At 46.3% G+C, this 15,743-nt stretch overlaps 1 protein-coding gene across 2 annotated transcripts in view; it reads right to left on the minus strand.

Annotated features, from left to right (window-relative positions):
• The window catches only part of HTT (huntingtin), a 119,016-nt gene that overhangs the window by 62,637 nt on the left and 40,636 nt on the right, over positions 1-15,743 (minus strand). For both annotated transcript variants that reach the window (XM_081071428.1, XM_081071429.1), the window contains 14 exons: positions 13,377-13,497; positions 13,002-13,120; positions 11,411-11,522; positions 11,047-11,184; positions 10,107-10,265; positions 9,917-10,014; positions 9,365-9,504; positions 8,399-8,462; positions 8,048-8,148; positions 5,737-5,883; positions 3,892-4,012; positions 2,775-2,851; positions 1,606-1,757; positions 284-486 (listed from right to left, as the gene is read on the minus strand). In XM_081071428.1, the coding sequence (XP_080927554.1) occupies positions 284-486; positions 1,606-1,757; positions 2,775-2,851; positions 3,892-4,012; positions 5,737-5,883; positions 8,048-8,148; positions 8,399-8,462; positions 9,365-9,504; positions 9,917-10,014; positions 10,107-10,265; positions 11,047-11,184; positions 11,411-11,522; positions 13,002-13,120; positions 13,377-13,497 (1,752 nt within the window). The remainder of the gene's footprint in view (positions 1-283; positions 487-1,605; positions 1,758-2,774; positions 2,852-3,891; positions 4,013-5,736; positions 5,884-8,047; positions 8,149-8,398; positions 8,463-9,364; positions 9,505-9,916; positions 10,015-10,106; positions 10,266-11,046; positions 11,185-11,410; positions 11,523-13,001; positions 13,121-13,376; positions 13,498-15,743) is intronic.

The following is a 15,743-nucleotide window of genomic DNA, read 5'->3' on the forward strand; positions in this document are numbered from 1 at the left end:
GCCAGGGAGTGCCTGGAGCCAGCACTTCAGTGCTGAGCGCTCGGGGCAAACGCCCAGAGCCTAAGGCCTCAGCTGGCTTCTTCCCTCTTAGCGGTGACAGTAACCGAGGGTGACGCAAAAGGGTTATGAACTGCACGATCGCATTTTGGAATTAAACTCAGTATCCCGACAGGAGCAGTTTTGTTCATTTAAAGAAAAGAGGAAGGAAGGACAGATGGGTAAACGCGAGCCTGGAGGCCCAAAAGCGCGGACTATATGGAAATAGCTGACCGAGTAGGGTTACCTTCACTGCTGGTCCAGGGGCCACATCATCCAAGACGTGTGCACAGATGTTAATGACCTTCAGCAGATGGCAGAAGAGCTGCTCCACCATGGGCACCAGGCTCCGGTCGCCCAGAGCTGGCCAGACCTCGTCCTGCTTGGTGGCTGCTGGGCTGCCCTCTTCTTCAGAGGTCCATGAACTTCTGAGGGACTTGGGGGCACTGGCTGTGTGTGATACAGGCACACGCGTTACCTCCCGCCTCCGCAGTGTGGGGAAAGAAACCGCTTAGGGAACACGTGTCTTCAGCCGCCTCTATGCTGGACAGCTCCACCTGCCGTCAGCTGATACCTCAAATTCAACAGGAAATTGATATATGCCCCCCAAATCATGTTTCCAATCTCCATGAGTGTCACCATCACACACCCATCCAGCACGTGACAGCCATCCTGGGCCATTTTTTGATCTTCACAACCGGAGTTCAACTGGTGACCCAGGCCTGCTGCCTGCCTCTTTCATTCTCCTTCCGTTGGTCTCTCCCCCACAACTCCACAGCCACTGTCACACTGGACTCTCTCTTGCTGTTAACTACAATTTGAACCTCCTGAGTTTCCCTACCTTCTGCTCTAACCCACATTCGGTCTGCCGAGTGAACTTCCTAAAACACTAATCCAGTTGTCAGCTCCTTCCACGAAGCTCTTCAGTGGCCTCCCATGGCAAACAGGACACGTTCTCCTCAATGGAGACCGGTGACATCCGCACCCACGATCTCACACAGGCCCCCCTGCCTCACTAGCCACATTCGCCATCCTGGTCCCTGTCCTTCCGTGACATCCAAAATGACTTACCATCCTCGAATGTCACAGTCTTGCATGTCGCCATGCCTGGGCACGTGCTGTGCCCTCCGTCCGGTGTGCCCTTTCCTGCCAGCCCATATATCTTGTTTCCCATCCTAATCTCTGAAGGACAGCGGCCCCAGCCACTCAGTGCTGTCACTGTGCCTAGTTTACATGGGGCCCCTAGTCTACATGTGACTTGAGATGGAGCCCACACAGCATACTCGCTTATCGCCCTGGTGCCCGCTAAAATGAAACCAGAAATAAGCTTACTCACAGCCACTGAGGGGCTAGCCTGTGAAAGGGCTCCTTTAAAATACTCACCACGCAGCCGCTGCCTATAGTACACATTCCCGCACGTCGGTAATGCCAGCGATTCTGACTAACGGAACAGGCTAGTCCTGGCAACCACCTCAGAGCACTTTTCCTTCGCACGCTCACCACCCACAGCCCTCAAAAGGAACTCAAAGCTGAAGACCTGGGGTGTCCATCTGAAGTTGGTGCCCATACCTGCGAGCAGGTTTCCGGCTAAGATCAAAGCATCCTGATGGGCCGAGAGATCCAGTGGGAACCAGGCCGAGGAGAGCAGAGTGAGGACCACCGTGGCCATGCCCACAGTACAGCTCTTTCTCGACTCGTCGGCGGTGCTCAGGGGGGGCACTCTGCAGGCAGACAAATGACAGAGACACTTTAAAACCATCTTGCTTCCTTATGGACCGAGAAGAAGGCATGTCGTCGTTCATTTCCCACCAGCTCATACAATGATTTTACTATTGTTAACTAACACCTTTCCTGTAAACCACAGCTCCATAAAAACATCACCTGGGAAAGGAAATCGGGTAGCAGATCTGCTCCCAAGTGTTACAACTGTCTATCTTGATAACTTTTTAACATTCTTTAAAATTTGAGTTAGCACGTTTTACTCCAATGCCTCAGTCGTCTAGAAGCTGAGTCTAGTGCTGGTGCTACGACTAGAAACTGTAGCTGCTTATGGACTTGCTGGCAGGACAGGAATCACACTAGATGGGAGGCCACAGTCCACGCCAGCAAGTGCTGGCTGGCCACACGCTGGCACACACGTGAGACCTGCAATTCACTTCCAAATGGGACTGAGAGCCACCAAAACTGTCCTCAGGAATCTGCACAGCACAGAAGCTGCCTCCTGACTGCTGTGGCAGACTGGAAATTATCTCACAGATTTATTAAGGCCCTCTACTGGAAGGAAATCATTTTTCAATGAAAACTGCTGAATCAGTTCCTACAATAGTTCCTAAATTATACTCTCGTAGTTCATCACGATTCTGTATGATAGGTTGCATTTGATTTTAAACAAAAAGAGTTTCTAAATTTTTAATACATAGTGAAAATTCGGGGAGAGAAGCAAGCCAATTAGAAAAGTGTTTTGCCATCATATGCAAATTCTCTTAAATGAATCTGTAAATCACACGCTCAAATCCTCCAAAGTGCAGAAGAGTGAGCATCACACTGAAATTACAACTAGTTCAGTATTTCCCAATAGCACTCATCACTAGCTCCCACACAAAAAATAGGGCAGAAACAAGCAGCCTTCGGATAGTTTCCCAAGGACAAAAGGCTTCACAAGAAAGAAAAAAGGGATCCCAATAACCATGTTTGTACCACACAACTGCAGACAACCATGTGCTGAGAAAAACACATACCCACAGTGCCAGCCTAAACTCCAAACGCAGACTGGAAAGGCCGTGGACAGAAGACACAAAGCTTCACAGCATCCAAACTAAAGACGAAAGGAAAACACACCCCAACATCAAAAAGGGTTTTTAAACGGAACCTTTTACCCTTTATAAAAAGCACAAACGGTGGAAAATTGGAGATCTGTGTCTAATGCCAGGATATTTGCCCTAGGACAGCCTAGCTCTAACTGTCTGAGCTTTACACAACACACAAGCATTTCTTCTGTCACACAAAATAAATGACAAGGTTTAACTTGGTAATCAGCACATTAACACTACTTTTGTATAATGTTCTTTTTCTCTAATTATGAAAGTTACACTTGTTCATTTTAGAAAATTTGTGAACATCTGAAAAAAAAGTTGTGAACATTTTAGAAAATTTGTGAACATCTGAAGAAAACAAAAATCATTCATAATCCTAAAATTCATTTTGGTAATTTTCTGCCCATTATTTTCTTGAGTATGCAAGAAATGTCTGTGTGAATATCATTTTCCATAACTAAGATCTGACAACACCTGAACACAGTTTTGTGCTGTGCCTTTTACACTCAATATTATAATCCAGATTACACTCACTATATTCTTAAAAACCTCCAAGCATCATATTTACAGGTGCATAATGAATGTACTACTGCACGCACAGAATTGAATCATTCTTGGCTTCTTGGACATTGTGGTTCTTCTCCACTTTAGCACCCTAAGTAATGATGTGTAGATAGTTACATTACACAAAAATCTTTGGTGGCATTCTGGTTTTTCCCCCTTAGTATATATTACAAAGTCACTGAGTCAATTACATTAGAGATATTTTAAACTTCTGATATAGTACCAATTCAGATAATGTAGCTGTTATTTTCATTTTTACGCCTTCCTGTATTGGCTGAATTTTTTTTACAATGAGCATGTATTAATCATCAGAAAACAAGCTGTTTAATTCCTGTTGGAATAAACTACAATACTGTTCACAGAAGCACAGCTTAAGAAGCCCACATGTAAGAGCTCTAACACAGGCTCTTACCATCAGCACTGACCATGACCTTCGCTGACCATGACCTTCATGGAGAGGTCTTACTGTGAGACTTACTGTGAGCGCGCGAGTGGTCGCTGTGATTAGTTCGTGAGAAACCGCTGCAATGACTCTCGAGAGATTGTTTTCCATGGTGACATCTGTTATGCTCGGTAGCAAGTTATAGCCTCTATATATTCTAAGAGACATATGGAGACTTAAAATCTACTATTAAAGCTTATGACACTTTTCAAAGTTCAAGTGGCACAGAAAAGTTTAAGATTAAAGGCTGCAAGAAGTTCAAGCAATCTTGACTTTTAAGTTAAAGACTGCAAATAAATGTGGCCATTCTTCTATAAAAATGGTTGGAAGCCCCCCTCCCTTCCTCCAGTGTGCCCCAAACACCTCCCCCCTCAGAGCCCTGCCTACAATCTCTCTACACATCCCAAGCCACCCACTTTTCAAACTTTAAGTGAAAAGAACTCCCTCACGAGGCTACTCCTGAGCCCAAGACAAAAGGAAGTCCTCCTTCAGCAGACCGCCTCGGCCCTTTTCCCATATTCCGTTCAAGGCCCGTAGCCATTTCCAACCCCCTTCGTACTCACATACAGACTCTAATTCCCCAACTCTGCGAATGAAGCCAGGGTGGGTTAGTGGTGAGTCACCTTGTACCCTTCAGTGCCCTGTCCACGGAGGCCTCAACAAACAAACGAAGGAGAAGACTATTTATCTTCTCACACAAACTCTAAACAGAAGGAGCAGAGCTGCAGACACAGACGTACAACTAAGTGGGTGCCTCATGCCAGATCCACAGAATCACTGCTGGGTGTCAAGGAGCCAGCCAAGTGTGGAACTGGGAAAATTTTCTAACCAATTAACATTTCGGAACCAATTTTAAGGAAATACTCATCTGTTGGCACCTCAACATTCATTTTCTGAAATGGCATTTAGAAATAGCAATCTCCCCTAAGCTCGTCACTTCCTGATAAATACTCTTACTCTGCCTCTGCTTATCTTAAACGATTATTTATCCTGAATCCTTTCAAAGAGAGAAAATTCCAGTTCTGAGCTAACAAAAAGGAAATTCTCTGAGAAGAAAATTACTTCCGTGTGTTTTTTAAGCACTCTTTACATGTGAAGAGATATTTGCTAGTAACGACTTCAAAATTTGACAAGCTGGAATCCAAACTCAGAATAAAAGCGAACATTTCAGCTTAGAAGTCATTTAGCCCAAGTTTTTTTAAAAATTGCCACTCTGCAGAAAGGAGATTTATCATATGAAACTAATTTTTAAAATAACATTTAAAACACAGAGAGCTAAAAAAGGCATAAATTTTATCACTTCTACAGCCTTCTTTGCCAACTAAAATTCTAAAAAGAGCACAACTTCATTAAAGCATTTTGCTCTAATTGCTTCTACAGTCTCTGCCACTCATCTGAGGAGCAGACGAAAATGGGCTATGTCCAGTCATTTGATACTGCACTCGAAAGCTTCCACAAGAACCGCTGAACTAGTGGATAACCCAAGCCAACACTGACCCTCTGTCACAGCCCGCTCACCTAAAAATGAATGGGCATGACACAACCATACACGTCACAGGTGACGAATAAAGTGAAAATGTTAATGAATGCGTTTTTAGATAAGTCATAGCATCAGCCACACAGAAAAATACACTTGTTGGTATGTGGCTCATAATGAATGAATGAAGATTTACAGTATCATTACTGTGGGGACTTGGCAGAGCTTAATTAAAGAGGTGGGGTAGTAAATCCTGAAAAAGAGGAATATCCTCTCACCGGAAGACCACCTCCTCAAAAACCCACACCTAAAGGTTTGGTTCCAGAAAGTCCCTTTTAGACTGACGCCATGGAGCAAGCATCCCAGACGATGACGGCAGGCAGCCGGCCGCTCCGTCAGTGTACCTGGTGAGCGTGCTGACGGAGAAGTGCGAGGGAGGCTGCGTCTCGTGCATGAGAAGTTTCAGGTAAACACTGCTTTGCTCTCTTGCCACAGCCACTACTGGATCAGCTTGTCCTTGGTCACACTTATAAAACAGCTTCGGGACGAGCCTAACAAAAAAGTCAAGTTCATTTACTCAGGACAGTGCGCGCCACACGGGCTCACCGGCCAGAGTGGGGGTCTCCAAGCAGAGGACCACATGCCCCTTTGTTCTGCCTGTCAGAATTCTCAGCACGTTCTCTTTCCAGTCACCTGCTCAGCACCCATAGGAGCCCCGAGCCAGGGTCCACCCATAGCACGAGCACTGAGCAGATCCTAGGGTGGGAGATGTCCCCCTACTCCTGTTCGCAGCTGTGTGGAACTGTCCCACACACTCCCCGGCGGCAAAGCTCCAGCTGAGGTCCCTCACAAACCTGAACTGAACTCAAGGCAGAACGCAGGCAACTTTCCCAGGGGCACAGGAGGTGTGCGGGGCGGGGCTATATACCCACGCTCACGGCGGGGCAGAACTTCCACAAACAAACAATGATTTTATCACACTGGTTTGGAAACTTCAGTACCTCTAATTAAAATCTTTACTCCATGGAGACATGGTCACTAACCACAATTTTGAGGGGTATAATAAATTGCTATCACTTGGAGAAAACGGTAAAGATCCAAAATCCCTGATTAGGCGAGTCATACAAACCCAGTTAAATAACTCAATGAAAAGGTACACACACCTCACAAGCAATCAAAGACATGCAAATGACTACAGTGAAAACGGGAAGAATGAACGAAAACGTAACTGGTTTTCTTCAAGTAGTTTGATTACAAAGATTTTCATTTCGTTTTTTATATTTCCCCTAAACATTGTTCAGTAAATGCATGTTACTTTTAAGATAAAAGTTATTTTAAAAAGAAATACCAATTTCTGTCTGAACAAGTGACACATATTTAACTTTTTCTGAAATATGTGATGTGGTGAGAAGAACCAGGCATGATCATATTCTGATAGTAGGAATGTAAACTGGTATGTTTCTGGGGAGCGATTCCACAGTAAGTACCAAAACCCATTAAAAATCCACTGCTAGGAATCTACCCAAGAGAAATGAAAACGTATGTCCATGTACAGTCTTATAGGCAAACGATCACAGCAACAAGACTCAGAGTAGCCAAAAAACCAGAAATAATAACAATACCCATCGTCTGGTGAATGAATGAATGAATGAATAAATCAATCAGTAGTGTTCTCCACATGATGGAATGAATACCACTCAGTAATAAAAGGAATGCACTAGTGGTACCTACTGGGCGCGGATGACCCACAAAACTAAGTGACGGAAGCCGGGGCAAAAGTCCACCTAGTGAATGATTCCATTTACAGAAAATGTCCAGAAAGGGAAGCTCTTTGGAAACAAGTAGATTTGTGGTTCCTGGGGCTGTGGGTGGGAATTGGGAGTTTGCAGAGGGGCACAGGAATCTTTGGGGCAATGCAATGTCCTAAACGTAGACTGTGGTAACATTTACACAACCCTATGAGTGTTCTAAGAATCATTTAACTGTACACTTAAAATGCGTGCATTTTAAGGAATGCAAAATTATACCTCAAAAAAGCTATTAGAATTTAAAGGAAAAAAACACATTAAAAAGTCTGGCCTAGCAACTCAGCTTCTAGAAATAAATTTTAAGAAAAAAATTATAAACATTTATGTGTAACAATGTTGACTGAAACATTATTCATTATTCAAATCGAAAAAAACTAAATATCCAACCAAATAAAATTTACATAAAAATATATCAAAACCACATAGTAAAAACGGCACTAATTAACGATCCCTTTTTTAGCAGAGTATTTAAATAACAAGAAAACGCTAATAATATATTAAATGGAAATTACCAGATCACAAAACTGGGTGTCCATTTTGTCCCAATTTTGAAAAAGAAATTCATACACAGGACAAACAGCAAAATGTTAACAGAAATTATCTCCAACTGGTAGAATCGAAGGTAATTTTCATTTTCTTAGCGCTATTCTCTACATTCCAAAGTTTCAAAAATGAAAGCGTGTTATTTTTACTCTAGAGGGTTAGTATTCTGTTGCTGTTTGAATTGTCATTTAGACTTCGCGTGGCAGTGAATAATTTCTTTCTTGATAGTTTAAGAGTAGCTGAAGATGACCTCCAAAGATTTAGGAATACTGCCCTACAGCCTCGGAATCTTCCCCTTTCCCCATTCGTGTAACTGGAGCGCTTTCACCGGAAAAGTGAGTCACAAGGGAAGCACTGTACGTACCTCATCAGTGAAGCGGCAGCGACGTGGCGCACCCTGGGGTCTTCGTCCCCAAGCAGATGGATGACAACATCACTGAGCACCCGTTCTTGCAGCTTTAAGAGCTTTGGAGAGAGGACGAATACAAGCAGATGTAAGTCTGTGTTTAGCTAATGTTCAAGAAGGTATTTTGGAGCCAGTGAAGAGGAGCTCAGACATCACTAGTCTTACGTTCCCTCCACACAACCCCGACGTTCATGGTACCGACTGTGAACTAAACCTGGGCCGAATGCACAGTGGGAATGCCACAGCAACAGTGGGAGGTGACTGGGCGGCTCCCAAACATGAACGCCAACGTGAACGTGAAGCACTTACCCCCGTGTAGTGGTGAGCGCCTCTATGAAGGTGTTCTGCTTTTGCCTCCAGGAAACTCACCAACCTAGCAGGAGAGCACATTGAACAATGAAGTCATTCATTGCTCAGCAAACCCCTCTGGAAGCCCAAAGACTGCTGGCAGGTAAGACGTCGGGGAGGCCACGCTGGGTGGATCTGAGAGCCAGGGGGCTCTGTGAGTGGCAAGGGCAGTGCTTACTTGAAAGGACAGAAAGACTAATGTTTGACAAGCAGTTTCATTCCTCTCTGACTCCACGCTCAGGCAGGCGACTCAGTAAAGTGGTATCCTCACGATAAACACAAACAAGTCATTCTGAAGGACTCCGGTGCCCTGTGCAGAGCGCGGGGCAGCTGCGGACCAGACCCCAACATCCTCCCGCCACCGCGCTCGGCACCCCATCTGTGAAGTACAGCTGGGACAACCTCTAATTCTCAGAGATGTTCTGAGGATGCAAGAAAACACCCTGCCCGCAGGGGGAGGCCAGCACAGCCTGGCACGAGACCGGCATCTGACGGTGGTGCCTTGAAAACACCCGGGCCACACAGGAAAACATCCTTTCTGAAAGAAAAACCTCGAACCCAAGCTCACTCCTAGGAAATGAAAAAGTGCAACATATCGGAAGTTATTTTTCAGTTGCAACAAAATACACATCAGCTGTCTGGCCTAAGGTCAGTGTGATGAAGAGTACATTCCTTTTAAGGAGGCAGAACTAATATAAGCTACACTATTTTAAAAGTTGGAGCCATTTTATCTCCACCAGCCAGAATGCTTGCAGAACTAAGACCATCAGAAAAGGGCACTGCATTTAAGGAGACGAGAACGGGGAAGCGGAGGAGGAGGACAGCACTGCGGGCTGGAAGCCCCGGGTCTCCGCAGGGCTAGCTGGGCACCATCGCACCTGCATAGCTGCCCCGGCCGGTCCCTGATAATGAACCTCACGTGCTCACCTGAAGTCGATCTCAGCCAGCGTCTCCAGCAGCTCGGTCCTCACCAGCCAGTAGGAGCTGTTCCTCAGGCCCAGCAAATCTGTGATCAGCTGCAGCCCCAGCTCACTGTAGCTGCTGCTGCAGAGGCTCATGACGCAGTGCTGGGAACGGAAAGCGAGGTCACGGCCACGGCAGCCAGTCAGGGGCTGCAGCTGCACCAGCGGGCTGCGACATCATGGACACACACCTGTCCCGCACCCAAGATGCTGACAGTACACACTTCACCCCGGTAACCTCAAGTTTAGAAGGAAGCGTGCCCCTTTCTATTTCTAAATACATTCTTTAGGAAAAGGTGTATTTCAAACCAATTTTCTGAGACTACAACTCAAACTAAAGTCTATTAAACCTTAACTTTCTCGGCAATGTCTCTTTCCTAAAGCTGAGCAGTGGATACACAGATACTTATTCTTGTTTACAGCTTTAGAAGACCGGGACACATTTAACATTTTAATTGTAATAATGGTGAAACTTCCAACAATCAGAGAAACGGGCCCCACAGATGATTATGCTTACCCGCACGGCTGTACACGCCAACTTGCAAGTCACAGAAGATTCGTCCTTCAAAGTTTTCTGCAGCAAGGGAATGCAGTCCGCCAGAGAAAATGTATTTCCTGACCAGAAAAGCAAGCAACAAATGCCTCCATGAAAACGTGAACCTGTGCCCGCTACCCAGAAAAGACAGTCCTGGAAAGCTGGCCGTTACCTGTCAGAGCCCTGACAGTGCCCATCCAGTCGCCCACATGGAAGCGCGACCTGCTGAGGGTGGAGGAGATGAGGGTCCCGCAGAGAATGGCTGTGGCCCCTCGGACCTGCGGGTCTCCGTGGTCGATGTAGTTCAAGACGTCTGAGACGTACTGCTCCTCTGCGGGGAGGAAGTGCGCAGCCACCGTGAGGGGCCCTACCTTCAACCTTGCAACTCAACAAAAAAGCTTCATTGTCGGGAAAGAAGAAAAGCGCAAGGGGCAATGCCAATCTGAACCAGACCTCACTCTAACTACTGTGAGCGGGTAAGGCATTTGGGGGCTTCAAGAGTCTAGAGGTGGCATCTGCCTGACACCCACACACAACAGCTGGTAATTCCAGGGGGTCAGCCCATAAGCAAATTACAGGATTTTAATTAAAGAAGATGAGAGAAACTCAATCTAAATCCGTCCACACTCACCTAACATAAATTAAAAGCACAAGTTTGCCGCCTCGCCCAGAGAGAGAGAGGAGGCCATTTCCCACGCAGGCTCCTCCCACCACTTACTCTGTGACGAGAACACGTCCCACAAGGGACCTGCTGTGGCCGCGGCCACAGTGTACCCACATGTCTGAGTGTGAATGTCTGGCCGGGCTCAGCGTGACCCAGGCAATTCTGATCATACACGAGTTGTGCTTTTGGTACAAACCCAAGCGTAGTGAACTGGCTTTACGTTCCCGGAATGCTACTGTTTTGTTGTGTGTGTTTCACCTGAACAGCCCATGGACAGGGGTCCAGAAAGGGATGCTAATCACTATCTGTGTGTTTGATGGAGAGTACGACACAGTTCAAACACCACAAATCAACTCAAAAGCTTCCTGCTCTGAAACAGCCAAGATGGTTTAAAACAGTTTTCTGCACAATGACGACACGTGAGGAGAAAGAGGTGAATCTAACGTACCAAGGTGCTCCGTGGTGTCAGGGGGCGCTCTGTAAAGTTTGCTGAAGAAAGACTCGGGATGAAGGGCCACCGCGGCTCCAACACAGCTGAGTGCCAGGGCCTTCACGCTGACCCGTACGTCCCTGTCCGGAACCAGTGCTGCAAGGGAACCACCTGGGTCACCTTCAAAGCAGCAAACACTTCATTTCCGAAGACACAACACTGGACCGGCGAGAGCAGCTGCCCCACCGTCCCGTCCCTCCTTCTGCCAGTCAGCGAAACGACGCTCTCCCCCAGCTGACTCCCTGGGCTGCACTACCAGGCACAAAGCTGACGTGAGACACCTACTGATTTCCTTCCACTGCAGCCGCCCTTCCATACTTACCATTTCTTTCCCCCGTTAGCAAAAACGAAGCAGACAAAAGGCGGACGCAATGGACAAGGGGAGCAGAATCGTTGTCGGTAGGCTGTCCTATGTCACCTTTGATCCGGCAAGGCTAGAACACAGAAAACTGACACTTATTTGTCTTTCAGAAACTTGTTTGTCAGAGAACCACTATATTCGTTCATTTGCTCATTAAACAAATGGTTCCCGGGCAGCAATTATGTTGGGTGCTGGGGATACAGATGCCTTTCTCTGCCCAGGTACACGCCTGACCTCACAGACCACAGTGGGCACAACAGACCGGTCAGAGGGTCATGTGGACTGTGGCAGGGAGGAGCTCAGCCTAACCGACAGGGAGGGCACACGGGATAGGAAGGCAGCTGAGCCCCGGCACTCAGGAGAGGGTGTGTGGGCAAGTATAGTATGAGCCGTCGTCTCTAGGACAAGGAGAAGCTCTCGGGCAGAGGGAAGGGCCTGGGGAAAGCCCAGAGCTGAGGGGCAGGCCTGGTGCCAAAGGACCAGGAAGGAACTATCGGGGGGAAAGGCCTGGTGCCAGGGGACCGAGAAGGAACTACCAAGGGGCAGGCCTGACACCAGGAGACCGGGAAGGAACTACTAAGGCCATGACACTAATTGAGCCTCTATGTGGGACTAAGTACAAAACACTACTTCTTGCCCTAAAGGAATTTAAAATTAACTGGGAGGGCAGGCAGTTCTTCAAAACCTTAAATGTAGCATGAGCAGCCATTCCACATCTGGGTGTACGCACACAAAAATCGAAATCAGGGTCTTGAAGAGATATTTGTACCCCCACGTTCCTAGCAGCATAATTCACAATCACCAAAAGATGGAAGCAATGTGTCCATCGATGAATGAACAGCAAACCAAAATGTGGTGTCCACACTTAATGGATTATCGTTCAGTCTTAAAAAGGAAGGACATTCTGACACATGGGACAACATGGATGGACCTGGAGGACATGATGCTCAGTGACATAAGCCAGTCACAGAAGAACCAACACTGCGTGATTCCACTTCTATGAGGTCCCTAGAAGAGTCAGATCCATAGACAGAAAGCAGAATGGAGGTGACGAGGGGCCGGGGAGGTGTTTCGTGGGGACAGTTTCAGTCTGGGAAGATGGAAAGCTCTGAAGATGACCGTGGGGAAGTTCACAGCAGTGTGCCAGCACTCAGTACCACTCAACCAGCAAATTTTATGTGACATGTATTTTATTTACCATAAAAAACAAACAAACAAATTAAGTTCAACGGAACACAAACAAGAAATGTTGCAAGGCCATGCATGACCATCAAATGAACGGCCCGAGAAAGCAGGTGAGGTAGCCACCAGGTAGGACAGGCGGGGGCAGGGGGCAGGGAGGGCGCCCAGGGAGGCGGAGCGCCAGGCAATTCCCAAGGCCTGGGGCAGTGCCTCAGAGGCAGGCAGCAGAGCAGGCCTGGGCAGTATTTGAAGGGCACAGCTGAGCAAAAGCTCGAAGCAGGAGCGCACGCCGCATGGCAGACAGGGTACTGCAGTGACTCAACGTTCACGAGCTCCGACTGCGGTATGGGCGCCTGCCTACGTCTCTCACCTTGTTTTCTTGATCTCCTGGTTCACCCGCCTCCTCTCCTGACACACACTTCTCCATACTGCTGTCAGAGGGCTGCCTGCTGTGCTCCAGGCTGCTCAACAAGGGTGCTTGCTGAAGGGCTTCGAAAACAGAGAAACCGACATGAGTTGGCAAGCTTCCCACTGAAGCACGAATACACATATTTACACAGTTAGCGTGAAAGTACAGAGGAATTAGATCAAGAAAAAGGACGATCACTCCTCAAGCGTTCTTCCTCATTTGCTATTTATGACCCAGAAAATAAAGCTATCAAGAGATTTTTCTTGGAAGCTAACACTTAGACGTAGCAGTTGAAAGCGAGACCACTCGGCAGCGCACTGGCTGAAGCCAACATACCGAGTGAAGAGTTTCCAAAAGCGTCTGAGTCTTCATCGGGAAGAGCACCTGTGGGGTCCTCGTCGTCATCCTGCGGCGACAGCTGCATCCCTGAATACTGGCTGTCGGCGCCGTCTAACACCTAGACGGTTCAAGAGGGCTGTGAGGGCTCTGCAGTGTCACCACCGAGGACAGGCCTCAACACGGAAGGGCAAAGGCAAAGCCCCTACGTAACAGGGCCCACATTGGACACACTAACGCACAGGCTATTGCACAAAGGCACACAGATGCATGTGTATAAATTACTGAGAGCTTACTGATCACAAGTTACTACATTTTCAAAGATTTTATAACTCAAAAACTTCCAAAGAATTCCAATCTGGACATTTCTTTTTGATATGAAAAAAAATACTTAAATTAAAACTTTGTCTTCACAATTTTTACAGTAAGTCAAAAATGAGGAAAAATTTTTTAGACAAAAGCCTAACAGTATAATACGAGGTGTCATCAAACGATGTGGTAAACGTTTAAATTTAACAAATTACAGTAAAAGACACATTGCCATTAATCCCCTTCAAAGTACTTCCCCTCACTTCGAACACACTCATCCCATGGTTCTTGCCACTTTCTGAAGCAGTTCTGGGAGTCTTCTTTCGTGAGTGTCTTTAGCTGCGCCGTCGTGGCTGCCTCTATGTCCTGAATCATTTTGACTTTGGGGAAGAGCCAGAAGTCGCGTGGTGCCGGGTCCGGTGAATAAGGTGGATGAGGACACACCGTAACGTTTTTATTTGACAGAAGTTGCCATACCAGACGCGATGTGTGACATGGAGCCTGTCAGCTGTGATCACAAAATATGGTGAGTGCTGCTGCTGAGTGCCATCCAACGGAAAGCCAGGGACCTTCAATATGGGAAGCGGCCATGGAACCTTAGTAACAAAGTGTGTGACAAGTTTCAAATTGTTCAGTGCCGTCAGTCGGGTGTGAGCTACGGTTGAGAGAAGGTGTGTTTTAAAGTGTGCTGTAAATCATCCTCCATCCTGACAACGCTCCATGTCACACATCGCTTCTAGTAGGGCAATTTCTGTCAAATCAAAACATTACAGTGTGTCCTTATCCAGCTTATTTACTGGACCCAGCACCGTGTGACTTCTGCCTCTTCCCCAAAGTCCAAATGATTCAAGACATCGAGGCAGCCACGACAGCACAACTAAAGACACTCATGAAAGAGGACTTCCAGAACTGCTTCAGAAAGTGGCAAGAACTCAAATATATGGTGATAGAAGGAGAACTGACTCTGGGTGGTGAACACAATGGGATTTATAGATGATGTAACACAGAATTGTACACCTGAAATCTATGTAATTTCACTAACAATTGTCACCCCAATAAATTTTAATTAAAAAAAGAAAAAGTGGCAAGAACGATGGGATAAGTGTGTTCAAAGTAAGGGGAAGTACTTTGAGGGGTATTAATGGCAATGTGTCTTTTACTGTAATGTTTTTTTTTTATTTAAACTTTCACTGTATTGTTTGATTACACCTCGCAGGTTATGTCCTAAACTGCTGGGACTGAATCAACTAAGCTTTGGACACAGTAGTCTCATACATGCAGCCATAAGCTGGGTTAGGATTCCATACTGCAACGTTTTTCACATCCACTTGAAATCCCACGTAATTTACCTGAAAAACTGAATAATAAACCCTTAATGTGCCAGTAAATTACTATAACAAATTCTATATCATTTTCCAAATATCATTTCAAATCCTTTTAATTAAATTTTTAAAAAATCAAGCGACATGATCAAAAACAACCAAAAAAATTTATTTCTTCCCCTCTATCATCTAATTTACAAAAACAACAAAAAAGAACATAATAAAAAACACCACAGTAAAAACCATCTTTTGGATGCCTCAGGCAGGATCAAAAGCACTTCCCATGTATTCCATGCCCTCGTCTTCATAAGTCTTACACCGTGAGAGCAGTGTTACCATCCTTGTTTCATGGGCAAGAAGCTGAGGCATTAGGGGCGTAACGGCTCCAGGCTGCGTAGCTAATGGCAGAGCCCAAATTCTCATGCTGGTGGGCTCCGCCCAGGCCACGTCCCTTACCCCACACTGAACTGTCTCGTGAGGAAACTCCCTCGCCCCTTCAATTGGCTCACTTTTCTCTATGGTACTTACATCCCTCTGACTATGTATGTATTTGTTGATTGACTATTATTAGCTAATGACCTGCCCTACACACACATATACACACTCTCAAACAGGGGTATGCAAACTGTGACCTCTGGGCCAAACCTGGCCTACCACCTGTTTTTGTAAATAAAGCTTTATTGGAACACCGTCATGCTCATTTGTTTATATGTTTTCCATGGCTGCTTTCACACTA

Source organism: Rhinolophus hipposideros (genome assembly GCF_964194185.1).
Source record: "Rhinolophus hipposideros genome assembly, chromosome: 1".
Taxonomy (NCBI): domain Eukaryota; kingdom Metazoa; phylum Chordata; class Mammalia; order Chiroptera; family Rhinolophidae; genus Rhinolophus; species Rhinolophus hipposideros.